The sequence below is a fragment of the Lepidothrix coronata genome, unplaced genomic scaffold, assembly GCF_001604755.1.
Source record: "Lepidothrix coronata isolate B3197 unplaced genomic scaffold, Lepidothrix_coronata-1.0 Scaffold9, whole genome shotgun sequence".
Lineage (NCBI taxonomy): Eukaryota > Metazoa > Chordata > Aves > Passeriformes > Pipridae > Lepidothrix > Lepidothrix coronata.
Window position 1 is genome coordinate 6052829 of NW_016690189.1, and position 15235 is coordinate 6068063.

Consider the following 15235-nt stretch of genomic DNA (forward strand, 5'->3'; position numbering starts at 1 on the left):
ATCTGGCTGTGAAGGACTCAGGGAAAAAGGAAATTTTCTTTTGACCTCAGATAATTATTATATTTATTCTTAACATCACAATAATGTCCCATAGCTGTAACCAGCTCTCATTAGCCAAGGTACTGTATAAACACACCAGACTATTAAATCCCTGCTAAAGGAAGTTTACATACATTTTGAAACATAAAAAATGACGAACTTGTTAATTTTATTTCACCATAATTGACAGTCTTTTAAAATCTTAATACTGTAATAACAAATGGGACTTGAGTGTGATCTTTGCTACTTTTGTGTAAAGCCATAGGAATGTCATTCATTTAGACCTCGACAGAGAGGCTGAAATGCATATTGCTGGCATGAAGTAAAAATGCTATTAGAAGAATATTCTTAAGGTTGCAATGTCAAGGATTTTGAATCTTATAGAAGAACTTGTACACCTAGATGACACCTGATGACTTCAACACAAACAGACTGCTGATGAACCCCAGAAACAACTACATTTTCTCATCTCTGCCCTTTCCAGTGACATCACCAAGGTGCCCTGATTTCTGTCAGTTGGCGTGTATTTTCTCCTCTACCTAATACCAAAATTGTTCTTAGGTGACTGGCCCCAGTAATATTTTGTCCAGAGGAAACATGGAAAAGAGTATTTGTACTGCACAGTACAGGGATATTTGAGGCAGCTGCTCAGATACAGAAATGGTACAGCTCTCCAATCAAATTTACTAATTTTGGGGCAGACTTACTGCATAATCCTCTACCTCACTGACACTGCATCACAAATCCCCTCCCTCCTCCAAGGGCTGCCATCATTGCTCATAGGGCTGGCAGCTCAACATCAAGAGCCTGCTCAGCTAAATTTTATTGCTGCAAATCTATAAAGAAAGTTGCTTATAAAGATGCAATTGCTTGGCCTGTTCGAATCACCATCTCCCAACACATCAAATCTTGGGCAAAATGAGCTATTCAGGGAAGAAGCACTAGTTGCGTTTTCGACACACCCTGCCAGATTTCAAGTTCCTTCCTCCAGGCACAGAATGCTGAGGATGTTCAAGGAAACAGTAACAGATTTTGTTATACAGAAAAAAAAAAAAGAAAGGGATTTTCTTCAGAAAAAAAAGAGCCGAGCCTTTTAGGAAGACATTTTCAGAGGGATATTAATTTCTTTTCATCTTTATAGACCAGCCTGAGGCATTTATATTTGAGTCCAAACAAAGTCTAGCAAAGTTGTAAACATCTGAAAAGTCTTTTTTAAGGGGAAGAATTGGTCCACATTAATAACAGGCATTGTCTACTGTCTACTCTGACAGTAATTTGCAAATATAAAAAATATTTCCTTCACATACAGTAGCCTGCAAAATTTCACTTAAAACAAAAAATATGAGTGAAGGATTGTAAAGTTTGTGTGTGAAAGTCTAATTTGTTCTTCCTGGTTTTATTCAAGAAATCAGATATATTTTGTATTTATTTATAACAAAAACATCCTGTACAGAATCTGAGTGTTACTCAGTTCCTAATGTTAAAATGGAATATCAGCTCAGTGCTGGGCTGAATTTCAGCCTAGATGAGAGGTGCTGTGTTATGTTTCTTCACAAAGAGTCAAGTTGGCCTAGAAACCCATCAAACAAATTAATTTGGTAGAAATATTGACACAAAAAATGCAGTTTAGATCACTGAAAACACAGGAAATCCTAATAAATCAAGCCATAGCTGAAGCCTCACTGACCATGATTTTATTTTTTTTTTATGTTAGGTGGCCCCCAGGACACTTAAATTGAGACAATTTGACTTTCTAGCTCTACGTTTAGTTCAGAATACTATAACATTACTGTATGCAGGAAAAAAGGAACTAAAAAACCCACATATGTCCTTAATAGTCTGTGTAGAGGCAGATAATGTCTTCAAGGGTTTCAAGAGCATTATGATCACCAGTCTGTGGCAGAGATTCCACTGCCAGTCTCTACTTCTATACTGATTTACATCATTTGAGTGTCCAGTCTACCAACTGAACAACTAATGCATTTTCACAAATACTAAATACTAGTGCTTTCAATCTGGTTTTGGTAGGACATCATTTCACAGCAAAGGTAAAAATTGCGACCTTCAAACTATAAAGAACTTTTGCCCTGAGTAAACCTAGTGTCAACCATCCATGTTTTTCAAATGGCTTTACGTGCAAATGGGAATTTATTTCCTACAGATTTGAGGTAAGCAGGTAAAAAAAGTTAAGAAAAATAGACTTCTGTAATGTCCCAGAACATGGCTTTAACAGAAAAACAAAGTTCATTAAAATAAAATTCTGGGAGTTAAGCAAGGACATTGCCCATTTGAGAAGGTGAAAGATCTTGGTAGCAGGACTTTACAAAACACTTGTGTGTCCGACAAAATGAGGAAAGTGCTTCACAATGGTCTCCACATTATGGTAAAAAGACCTCCCACGTAGTATCATTTTATGTACTAGTATCTACATTTCTGGAACTGCTTAGGGAAGGGAGAGTGCCAGCATTTTTGCATGCTTCCTGCATCCTGGGGATGGCAGCTGTGAAGTAGAGCAAGGCGCACTTTCTCTTGTATCTCTCAAATATAGTTCTGAATGCAACTTCTGTCATTAAGAAATATTTCCTAAGCAGACTCCATACCCCTATTTTCCATCTGATAATCGTCTCCTTGTGTTTGTGGTAAGTCAACATCCTTCATCTTTGCCTTATGAGGAAAAGCTATGGCTGTAAGCACTTCAAAATTCCCTTAGTGCTTGCAGATCCCTATGATAACAAACAACAGAAAGCATCTAACATGCTTTTTTCCTTTCCTTACAGAGACAAGCAGTTCACTCAAAAGAGGGCAGCTCTCATGCCAGCTTTCTGTCTGTACTATCTACTAAGCTACAGCACATGCTTATCTCTCAAATTTGGCAATGAAGAAAGGAGACGCATGATGCAGCACTATCCCTTTCTGGCTGTTGCAGGTGGAAGAAAGGGCAGGGTTTGTGTAACCCAAAGTCAGCACACACCGTAAGAGAACACAGGTGGGTAGCCCTTATTTCCTTTTGATTATGGGGTGTTTGGAGCAAACTCAGACACTTTGCTTGAATGCAGCATCTCACTGGAGTCCCAGGAGTCACTCATATGCACTACTACACAATGGAGAGGTCTGGCCCCATACTTGTGTTTGTGAGGTAACTGAGCAGTGCTGAGCACCCACACCCAAGGTCTAGGGGGGCACTGAACTGAGTTTAGCAATTTGTTCCACCATCTTCACTCAGGCAAAGCTTTCAGTGATTTATAGCAGTGTGGAGAAAGGGCTTCAGCTGTAGCTTTCTTTAAATATTCACATGCAATTGTTTTTCCTGGAGTTCTGAATAAAGTGTCATCACACTTCTCAACAGGGAAAAATTTTTGGATAAGCTATTCAGAGAAGCTGAAGAAATGTCCTCCAGGCACATGACTGTTAAACCCTGCTTCAGTTTTGGTAAAAGATCTGCCTTGATCCAACACATTTTCTATCTCACCCCTTTCCTCACCCCTCCCCTCTCTTCAAAGGGGCAGTCAGTGCCCTATGACACTGGATGGGCCCAAAGGAATGGCTGCTTCCTCACACCTGCCTTCCCTATTAGCAGCAGCAGAGTCCTGGGTGCTATAGAAAGAACCCAGTGAAGCCACACAGAGCCAAATCTACACAGAGACGGGGAACAGAGATGGGAATAAGGCCATCTGCTAGGAAGTGAAAAGAGGACAGCAGAGGTATTTTCTTACTTCTTCCTCTCATATAACTTTCTTATAGCTCACTATAACTGACCGAGTCCATGAGACTCATCCTGCTCTTCACTGTGAAAACAAAGAGGAGCAGGAAGGCTTAAGGTTGGGAGAAAGAAGAGTTGATTTAGGAAATATGAGGAAAACAGAAAGAGAGCAACAGAGAAAAGAGAAAGGGTAAGAAAAAGAATGAGAAGTCACAACTATGGAGCTTAAGAAAAGGTCACCGGAAGAATACAAGGCATAAGGGGAAGAGTAGCATTAAAAAGCACAAGAATGAGTATGGAGAAAATTATGGCTACAACAACAAAAACCAGAAAGACTTAGAAAACACTTTGAAGGTGGCCATTGAGTGTTTTGAAAGAGCGTGAGCGGGAAAGAGGAATGCAAGAAGGGAAACCACCACAATGAGTTACACTTCACTGATGCACAGAAAATGAAAAGTGAAGTGCTAGCATCTAGTGTGCACCCAAAAATTTCCTTTAGGAAACCTTGGCCTTACCAGAGCAAAGGGGACATGGATGCCACAGGACACAATTTCATCCTTTGTAATTAAGGTAGAGATGGGTCATGTGAGAAAGCCCTGCTGACTCCCAAGGGTACAGTTTTCCTTCCTAGTATTTCCATAGCTTCTGAAAGATTTTCGTACCTCACATTACCGCATTATAATATGAAGCAGGTTGGAATTTTGTTAGCTGCAAAGGGGGGATATTTCCTTCCCCCCTGTACACATCAGGCCTGTCCCTACAGGCACAAAGGATTTATTCTTCCCTTTACAAATTACTTCACCAGCTGAGGAACTGCAATAGCTGCCAAACCCCCCAGAAGCCTGAGACCTCTGCCCCATCCCAGCAAGGCTGAAATGAGGCAGGGGAGAGAGGAAGTGATTTATTTTGAAATAAGTGCTGCAGAGGCAGAGGTGGTGTGACCGGGCAGGGGAACAGGACACACTCTGCAGGAGCAAGCAGAGAAAAGCTGGTAAGTTCTTATGTAGGATGAACCATTCCCTGCAGCATGCTGGGAGAGAGTTACTCAGGAGCCTGTGTGAGGATGGTGAACATTGCTGGTGAGAGCCCTCACCACTCTTCCCTCCAAACCACTTGTAACTCAGAGCCAGCATGTGATTGTGAACACCGCCAGCAAAACCAGAGGTTGAACCAGGTTTTGGGTTGGCTCCAGCTCTGTTTTGGGGTTGTCTGTAACTAAAGTTGCCCTCATCTAGTCCTGGTTCAAGTTCAGCCAATGGTCTAAAACAGCCCTGGTTCAGGCCTTGCTAGAAAAAAAGTCTGGAAAACGTTTTCAGCCTGACTGCTGTATGTGTGTGCATCTGAGCAAAGCTGGTCTTCTGTGCTTGCTTGTCGTGAAAAATGATGAATTGCAGAAGTACCCATTTGGTGTTAGTCATTCGGTGCAGCAGGAAGGAAACAGGAAGCCCTTCTGAGAATTAACTTTTCAAAGCAGTTTGCAAAGAAAGCCAAGGCCCTCCTCCCTTAGGCTCCATAGCCACTCACTGCTCTTTATGCCATCACCTTAACGGGCACCTAGTCACAATTAACATTCACAACCCCTGCAGCCGGAAATATTTGCCCAGTGCAAACAGCTGAGGCATTTGGTGTCAGTCCTTTCTCTGTTCAAGGCGTGTTAAAAAAGGGGGAGGGAAGAGGAGCCATACACTTGCCAAACGGGAGAGGCCTGATTGCACTCAACAGGTTCAGTTCACGCTGTGACCCTGCCCGGCTTCCTGCTATTCAGATGTGTTACTTCCCCTTTGTGGTAATGGCCTGTGGCAGCCGGCCAGAAAACACTATTAATTTCAGAAGTGGCCTGACAACAAACCCACAGCTAAACGAGAGGAAGTGGCGGGGAGGCCATCTGTTAACTTCAGCAGAACAGTAGGGACACAGCTATGTAGGTTCTACAAGGAAAGCAGATTAATAATCCACAAAGAGGAAACTGGCTAAAATTATCCACAGACCATATTAAAAAAAAAAAAAAAAGAAAAAAAGAAAAAAACCAAGGGAGTCACTTGAGCTGCAGCTGGACAGGAAATTGCTAGAGCTGCTTGCAAATCTCCACTTTGAACAGAGCAGCATAGGGAATGCCAAGAGCGGAAACCGTTCAAAACTGGATTAGCACAAGCCAAGTTCAACTGCAACCCACTTCTACTTTTACAGTTTATGCACTCAATCTAGGCCACTACTGCATGAGACACTGACTCACTTTTTTCCCATGTCTTGTTTGCATTTCATTTCACACACTTGCAGTTTCTAAAATTACTTGAAATGTGCTCCGGCTGCCAGGAATTCTGCAGAACCTCAGCCGACAGCCCCAGCTGTAGCATCAGCCCCTCACCATGGAACTGCACACAGATTTTGGCACCACCCTACCTTGGGCCACTTTTCATCAGGAAGGATGTTAATGAATATAAGTTCCAGCAGGAAGTTTTGCAATTGCTATAATCCCCCTTTTTCCTTCTGTAGGCAGAACTACTTGAAGGGTCCAAAAAGGAAATGAGTTGACTAAGGCTAAAGACCAGAGACTTTTCCTCCATGCCTTCATTAAGTTGCAAGGTGGCTGAATGGCAACAGAAAAATAATTTACAGGCTGCAGACTGTTGATGGATCTCTGTGAAATGAGTTCTGCCAGACAGCTAAGGAGAGCACAGTCCCATCTCCTGGCATCTGTAGTAGAGTGACCAAAAATCGTAAACAAACCCAGAAAACAGCAGCTCCTTATTCTTAAAAATAATAATAATAATGAGAAAAAACTCTCATGGCCCAGGTGCATCCTCAGGGTAATAAAGAGATGCTTGAATATTTTGCAACTAGCATTAAGGCCTTCAAAAGCATTCCCTTCACAAAAGCAAGATGAGAATCCAGCACATGCACCATTTAGGCACCAGTGGACCGAAGGGGCAATCAAGGCTTTATTGTCTTAGGGGCTGTACAAAAGCTACTGAAAGCAATCATTATCTTTAAACATAACCATATGTGTATGTGCAATTAACCACACCCACACAGAGGCGAAAAGGGGAATAAACCAGCCAGGTTCTCCATAGCCAAAAATAGTTATTTATTTATTAATAATTTAAGGTTTTACATTCTTATAATAAATTCCATCTTAAAACTTTTACACTGTGAATTAGACTCTCCCTTATTGGCAACCATGTGCAGGTTCACTGTGCGTACACGCAGGTACAAATGTTCGCACATACTTCCAGTTTTGTTTAAAAAAAAAGAAAAGACGCAAAATATTGCATTTGAGGTGAAGCTCCCTGAAGAATTTGTACAGAGGTAATGCACTGTTTAGCACATCTGAAAGTTTTAAAAAGTGATCAAAAATCTTTCGCATTCAAAGACAAACCACCTCCCAGATGATCTATTTACAAAAGGTAAGGCAAAAAATTAATTTAATTTAAAAATATATATATATATGTATCATGTGGAACCTACATCAAAAGCATGAGAAAAAAAAATCACCACAAGGAAAAGATATATGAAAGAAGAGACTCTACTTGCTCACAAAACATAATTTGCAAACTTCTCACCATTGCCATTTCTCCCTCATGAAAAGCTTGCTTCAATTGAAGAATAAAATCCAGCATGCTGCAAATATATTCTTTGCCATAGAAAAAAACCAACAACAACAACAAATAAAGCAGGATTTATGGAAAGAACAAAAACACAGGTGTCCCTTGGATTGATTTTTCAAATATATGTGAATTAAAAAAAAAAATTGCAAATTGATTTAATGTTAAATATTTACATTGATCAAGTAGAATACTACCAAACTCCCAGCAAACAAGTACTCCAAATACACTAAGCTGAAATCTCTTTCTTTGGCTCCTCTAAATTAAAACAAACAAACAAAAATAACTAGTCTTCACTGAAGACAAAGATGTATGTCACAGATCTGAGAGCAGAGAGGGCAGGAGAGTTCCAGTCTCTAGAGAACGTGTGCCCAGCCTGTCCAGCCTCACCCTATCCCCCTGGAAGTCCTCAGACCCAAGCCACTGCACAAGCAGGGATGAGCACACTGCCCACCTGCTGCCTGCTCGCTGTAGTCCTGCCCAGAGAGCTTGCCACATTCCCTCCCTTTCCAATAGCCGATTCCATACTGTGTAACCTTTCCTTGCCTTGCAGCTGCTTTTGACAGCAGAGGCCAGAAAAAGAGAAAGCTGCATTCCTTTATCACTGCCAAAGAGAAACCATTGAGGAGTGATCCCATGAAACGGACAGGAGAAGGGAGGTGGTAGGAGCTCACGTGGACTGCAGGGAATCCACCTGGAAGACGTTCTGGTTGGAAGGGGTGGTGAAGTACAGCTGCTGGTTCGGCACTCTGTTGTCACAGGGGCTGCTCAGTCCCAGAGTCCTCTCAAAGTCCAGCAGCTGGCCCATGAAGTTGAAGTTGGGCGAAATGTTGGACTTCTTCATCTTGACAATATCATAGGCATCATTCATGGATAAGTTCAGCTTCTGCATGAGGTAGGCCACCGTCACTGTGACCGAGCGGCTGATCCCTGCTAAGCAATGCACCAGGACTCCGCAGTTCTTCCCCCGTGCTTCATCTGTACAGACAGAGGCAGAGAAGGACACGTAAAACAGGGGCTTGGTAACTGATCTCTCAACACAAATGAGATTAGTATCAAGTAGGAAGAAAGGATGAATCTGATCCCAGTGGTCAGCAGTGCAACTCAAGAGTTAACTTTAGTGGCTTAAAACCAGGACAAGAGGAGAATCCACTCCCCCTAGTACCCGAGTCCAAGAGCTGAGAAAGCTAAGAATGAGACAAAAGGAGCAGGACACGCTGCATGACACTGTTTTAAAAGTCAGTTTTAAAAGACACGCTTTTGCCTGTAGATTTGTCTTTAAATTTTTACAGTCCCCTTGCCCCAACATGGAAATCCTGCAATATGTCACTGAATGGCTTTTATACAGACTAGCAGACTGCAAAGGTCTATTAAATTATTCTCCAACTGTTGTGCAGCTAACAATGGAGGTATTCAGGCATTTTAAAAGAATGAGGGAAGTCACAGGGGACAACCCATTAGGAGGAACAGGATGTCAACATTGGTTGAAAATGGGTTCCTTTGTAATAGGAAATGCATTACAATGCCTGGAGATTAGTTTCTTTGTGGCTTCCAGCCCACATTTCTTCCTGCTGGTCTCAGATTACCTACATTCTCCACTATTACCGGTATCATTCAACCGGATCACAGCACAGCTTCCCAACAGATGCGATGCCCACCTCACCGCACCCCGATGGATGGTTTTAGTCCTCCCCGAAATTAAGGAGAGTGTACATTTCAACCAGAACTCTTTAGGCTCAAGGGGACGGGTTTCCAGAGCTGATGGGTGATGTTTAAGGGCCGGCTGACTGAGGCACCGGGCCCGAAGGGTATATTATTATTACCACGAGATTTAATTAAAGCTCTGACTATACACTTGTCAGAGATATCGCTTATGAATAATTTGCATTTAAAAGCTAAAGTTAGCTTCCCAGATCGTTTCTTTTTGTTATACTGCTCTTCAGTAACCTCAAGAAAAAAAAAAAAACAAACAAACAAAAAAAAACTAAAGCAACAAAACGACAAAACCAATCAATAAAAATAACAAAAAAAGGGGAAATAGCCATCAACTAGGCTCATTTTCCCCCCACCTCCACCCAGCCAGGAACTGATTTAAGAAGATCCCCCATCCTTCGAGTGCTCAGTCTCCAGCTCCACCACAAACGGCTCAGAGAGGAATTCCACAGCCAGACAAACCAGGTATGCTTTTGCAACCTGCAGAAGTCGCTTACAATTCACCGGGGCTCCTCAATAACCCCAAACAGTCCCCAGCCGCCCCTTAACTTAAGCCAGCTTTAAAAACAGAAAAGAGGGTATTCTCCAGAGACTGCCATAAACGCTGCTACCGCTTCTCGCCCCAAATCTCCCAAATTTTGCCTCCTAACATAAAACTGTTAGCAAATAACGAAGTCTCACCTATAAAGGAGATGGCCTCAGGAAAGAACTGAGACAGATTTTGGCTCCAGTGGTCAGAGATCGGAATCTGTTTGTACTTGAATTCACCGGCATTTTCAAAGAGATTGGGCAGGTTAGGGGTAACATTCAAGATGTACTTAATGCCGAACTCTTCTAAAACGTCCAAATTAGTGGAGTCCTTGGCACAGCCTAAGTAGAGGTAGGGTAAAATTTCCACCGGGAAGGAAGGCTGGTTGTTGGAGAGAGGGCTGCCATCGGAGTCGGTGGCACTATTGGGGTCTCTGTCAATGTCAGATTCAACGTCTGATGATGAATCGGAGCTGATTCGGAGGCCTCCCAAGCCCAGGACTGGCAAAGGAGGAGAGCTGCTGCTACACGAACTGTCCAGGTTAGTTTCGCAGTGCAAGGCGAACTCGGCCTGGAACTTGCTAAAACCACCTGGAATAAAAAGCAAAGAGGAAAAAAAAATGCAGCCTGATATGAGAAGGAAAGTCAACTTACTTCCCTGGTACAGCCCTGTCTGCAAAGGGACGTCTGTTTCGCACCCTCTCGAGCTCCGGGAAAAAGAAGAAAAAAAATGTCACACACTCACGCAGACATTCTAACTTAAAGGAAAGGCTAAGAAAATCGCCCGCTGCGGCGGAGGGTTCAGCACATTCAAGATTAAAGCTCTGTGCCGCTTCGCCCTGCGGGGACCTCTGAAGAGATGTCTCGGCAATTCCTTCTGCCGGGCTCATGCTGGGATCCCTGTTAGTCCTGTCTTCCCCACGCTGCCACAGCGATTCCAGATCTCGAGGTCTCCCTAAATCGAAGCGAGTACAGGGATGGCGGGGGGAGGCGAGGGGGATGAAGCGGGCGGAAAAGCCCCCTATACAGATCAGTGCCCTCCTGGAGCGTCAGTGCACTGCCCGGAGGACGCTGCAGACTCATCCCCCACTCTCTTCCCCGGGTAGAGCCTCGAGGCTCGGTCCCCGTCCCCCACAGCCTCGGGCCCTAGGCAGAGATCTCTCCCCCAGCCCCGCGCGGCCTTTCTCACCTTCCAGATAAAATGCCTTGCAGCCTTCATCTTTGAGGCGCTTGAGGAGCAGCCCCAGCACAGACTCGCCGCCCGTGTTCTCGTTCCAGTCGCGGCTGTGCTCATCGTACAGCACTACCGTGTCGGTGCCACACCGGCGGGCGAAGCGCTCCCGGTCCTCCTCGCTGCTGGCGACGAGGGACCGCAGGGGCAGGTTGCCCTTCTGCAGCCGCCGCAGCATGATGCCAGGAATGGCCACGTTGATAGCCGACTCGATGTGGGACGACTCGTATAACTCCTGCGGCCGACAGTCCATCAGCAGTAGCCGGTCGTTGCCCATCTCCAGCTGCTCGTTCAGCCACGCCACCGATTTACTAATCGCCATTTCCGACGCGAAAGGGACGGGTCTGAACGTATCTAGCATGAGGAAGGACGGGGGGAGCGGACCGTGCTCTGGAAGCGCCCCTCTCTCTCACAGAGGCATGCGGCTGGCTCGGCGGGCGGGCTGCACCCCACCAACTCTGCACAACTTATCTCCCTCCGCCCCAGGAAAATGAATCACGCAGCCCCCCCGCGCCGCCTCCCCCGCGCCGGGCGGCGGTGGAGCTACGGGGAGAGAGAAGCAGCGCTGGCCCCGGCGTGTGTGTGTGTGAGCGTGTGTATGTGTGTGTGTGTGCTTGCGTGCCCGCAGCCAGCCTGCCCTGTCTCCTCTTTTTTCTGTCAATGAAGCCCTGAATGAACCTGCCTAATCGCCCCTGCAGCCCGAGCCCTTGGGCTTTTCCTCCGCCACGAGTGAATGAAATCCAATTAACGTGCCGCCGAGCGGGGCTCCCCGGTCCAGCACGGAAACACCGCGGCGGTGCCGGTGCCCCTTCCCTTGCTCTGCTCCCCTCCCCTCCCCTCGCCGGCTGCCGCCCGCCAGGCCCTCGGCCGCGGCCCCGCGCAGCGCTCGGCTCTCAATGGGCACAACCGCGGCCCCGCTCAATGGATACATTCTCCGGCGCAGCCAATGGGGGCGCGCGGAAGGGGCTGTTGCCGCGGCGACGGGCCGGCTGGAACAGGTTGTGTTGATGAATCGTTAATGAGTTTGTCATTCACAAAAACGGAAAGGAATTTCCGCTCCGGATAAGCCGAGTGCAAACAAGCGGCAGCCGCGGCGCGGCGGGCGGGGGCGGCGGGGGCAGGTGAGGGGGCGCGGCCCGGCGCTCCCCCTTCCCTCCGCCAGCACCAGCCGCGGGGTGGCCGTCGCAGCCGGCAGAACAAATGGCACTTTTTCTTTTCTCTCCCTCCATGTTTTCGCTCCCTAAGTCAGACCCCGCGGGGGTCGGCCGTGTCTCCCCTAATTTCCCCGCGCTGATCGTGGCCCGGCTTTTCATTAGGGCATTCCGGGAATCCCATTTTTAGGGAGGCGGGTGGGCTCTGTCCTCGGCTGATCTCTACGCGGGTGAAGGGTAAACCCCGAGCTAATCTCTTCCTACGCGGGCCGGCTTTATTCGCTGCACGCAGCACAGCCGGGGAGCCGGCGCCGCCGCCGCCGCAGGAGCTGCCTGTAGGCACTGATGCTGCAGCTCGGGCGGGCCACCCCAAAAACGTGACCGGGGAAAGTGGCCCGCCTCGGCTCGGCCGGCTCCTCCAGGTAGCCTGTAATCGAGTTGCGCTCGCCCGGTTTCGGCGTGAGCCCTTCGCCAGCGCCGAGCCCGCAGCCGCCCTCGGGGCGCGGGAACGCCGGCACCGCCGCCGGCACAGCGCGGTCCGGCCCGGCCCGGTCCGTGGGGCCCCCTCGCACCTGGCAGCGTCCGCCCTGGCGGCCCCGGCCGCCGCACCGGCTCCTCCGGGCGGGGCCCCTCCGTCGCCGCCGCCGTCCTGTGCTTCGTCCCGGGCGGGCGGAAGGGCACTGCGGGGCCCGCCGTACCGGGGGTCGGAGGGGAGGTGGCTGCGCTAGGGGCCCGTCGGAGCGGCGCCGGGGTAGCAGGGGCCGGGAAGGGACTGAGAGGGGCCGGAGGGCCGGGGGCGCCGCGGGGCCGGGAGCTGAGCCGGGAGCGGTTATTCCAAAGTGCGTGTTACCAAATGGATAAGGGAAAAGCGAGAAGCGGCAATAAATCGAGAGAAGCCTGGCCTAAATGCTAATCCCGCCGCCAACATCTGCTTGGAAGTAAAATTGTTCAGGAGAGGCTAATCTCTCTTCCACTGCTGCTGCGCTTCAGGGCTCACTATTTTTAACTGCAGCTGAAGGAGGTTCTTTAGGTAGCGAGTGGCTGGAGAGTGTGACCCTGGGAACAGATAGTGGCATGGACAATCCTGTGTATTCCACACAGGAAACATCCGTGATGATAATTAAAGTTGGCACATCAGTCGCTGCAGTTTGAAGCAAGGCCATCACCCAGATGGCATTAACGACATCCTCCCCAGCAGGGATTTTGAGAGGATCCTTGCTTGCTACCTTTTTCAGAGACTTGAAAGTGGGACTGAAGTATTACACAAACCTTGCTCTGTCTCTTAAGCCAGGAGATTTCCTCGAACTGATATTCAGTTCACTGGACACACACCACGCATCTTTTCCACGGCTCGGTGGGGACAAATGGTCCGGTCCATCTTGCCCACTATGGACCTGCCCTCTCTTGTTAAAGAGTTTGCAGGCTGTTCTTACCAGGTGCTTCACTTGCTGTTCAGCTCTTTGTTTTCAGCGTATGGTGTTTAAATGTCCAGAGCAGCAGAACAGGGACAGATCAAAGCAGAAAGCAGGAGGCTTTGATTTTATTTATTTAAGTTTAATTGGTTTTAGGTTGGGGATTTTTTGGGGGGATACCCGCCTAGTAGTAATAGCGAAGCCCAGCCATGATGATAATGATGATGATGATGACCCGCCTATGCAACAATAAGTAATGATATAATTTAAAGACATTTTTATCTTTAGTACTCTCAGATCCGATTGAAATACTATGAGAATTAAAGGTTAAGTATACGAAGGCAATAAGATGAAGTACATTCCAGAGAGTTGTATTTTCGCAGTGGAGCTGGAGACAGAGACTTGTAATGTTGGTGGCTACAGCCAGCTCATTGCATGGCAGCAGTTTAAGGGTGGCATTTGGTGAGCTGGGATCCAGGCAGGAGATTTTGCAGCAGAGTTAAACAAGTCAAATAAAAATAGCTCCCTTTGAATTTGTAGTAATATCTCCCTCAGCACACATCAGCCGAAAAACTCTAAAGGAGAAAGAAAACTATGTGCCACCTTACTGTCTTTGTGTTTTCATTTTTCTGTCTGTCCTGTCAGTCACTGAGGGATACTGGAGCAGATTCACTTAACCATGCTACCATTTGATGCTTTGTCAGAGACCAGATACACCACACAAGCTTCCCCAGGAGATCACTTATCCTTCAACTTCCAGAAGTTTTTATAGTACCTGGGCAGTAAGAAGAGCCTATTGCTGTCAGCCATAATCCCTTCATTCATCCAGTTGTTGGCAGTTAGCTTTTGAACCCTGAAATGTTAATTTCTGGATGGGGAGGGGGTGTTTATTTATTTTTATTTTGTTGGGTTTTTTTACTTCCTTGTTGGTGAATAAGACTTCTTCAGTCCAGCTCAAAGCTGATTCATCACAAATAGCCAATTTTGCTGGCTTTTGGACTATAAACCTTTTGCCCATTCTTAGCATATGTAGAGGCTCCAATAGATCTCTGCCTATGATGTGAGCTTGTCTTGGCCAGAGATGCAGACACAGAGGACAAAAGCATTGCATGGATGATGGCAATTAGAGTTTAGTGTTGCTTTGCCCAATTCCTTCGTGTGTCCCTGTAATAGAAGCTCTGGCTATCTACATAGTGTAATGGGAGAGAGAAGTACCCAAAAGGCAGGTATCTATGACATTTTGAAACCAGGCCAACTGGGCCTCTCTGAGATGCTTCACAGTCCGGGATATTAAGGCAGCGATGCAGAGGCATCCTCACAAGGCTAAGTACTGATGAAGTTTCTTCTTGCCTTAGACATCAGGGATGAGAATTTTTTTTGTTGTGCAAATGCTTTCTTCTTCTAAAGGTACAAGTTCATGCCTCTCTTCTACTTGATTTGGAGAAGAATTTGACAGGAGTCTGTCTCTCTATGAGAAGATGGGGCATAAAATTAATAGGAAAGGTTTTTCTGCTTTCTTGGTCAGACTTTTCCCATGTCACATCAATCAATATTTATGAGAGCAGGGACTCTAGCCTTGGTTTTCCACGTCCCACTGATGACCTGAATCAAAAAGGCAGAGACATCGTCTGTATCTGCACTGCCTAAAGTTGGGCAAGTACAGTATTTTCTGGGATTGCCTGCTGAAGAAGGCCAAGGAGTGTGAAATGTGCTGGCATCAGGATTTTGGTTGAGATGCCAACTCAGCTCAACTCTGTAAATGCAAGAGCTTGGAAATGTAGTGAGGACAGGCTTCTCCACTGACAGGTCATACTTAGGCGTGAATTTTGAGGATCACGACTGTCAGCTTTGACTGGAAC

At 46.6% G+C, this 15235-nt stretch overlaps 1 protein-coding gene across 1 annotated transcript; it reads right to left on the minus strand.

The window, feature by feature from the left end:
* Positions 1–6805: 6805 nt before the first annotated feature.
* DUSP6 (dual specificity phosphatase 6) lies at positions 6806–11635 on the minus strand. The gene is made up of 3 exons (XM_017804572.1): positions 10772–11635; positions 9736–10173; positions 6806–8319 (listed from the first exon to the last, which is right to left on the minus strand). Exons 1-3 carry the CDS (start codon positions 11172–11174, stop codon positions 8012–8014), a joined length of 1149 nt encoding a protein of 382 aa, XP_017660061.1. The 5' UTR covers positions 11175–11635; the 3' UTR covers positions 6806–8011.
* Positions 11636–15235: the final 3600 nt, after the last annotated feature.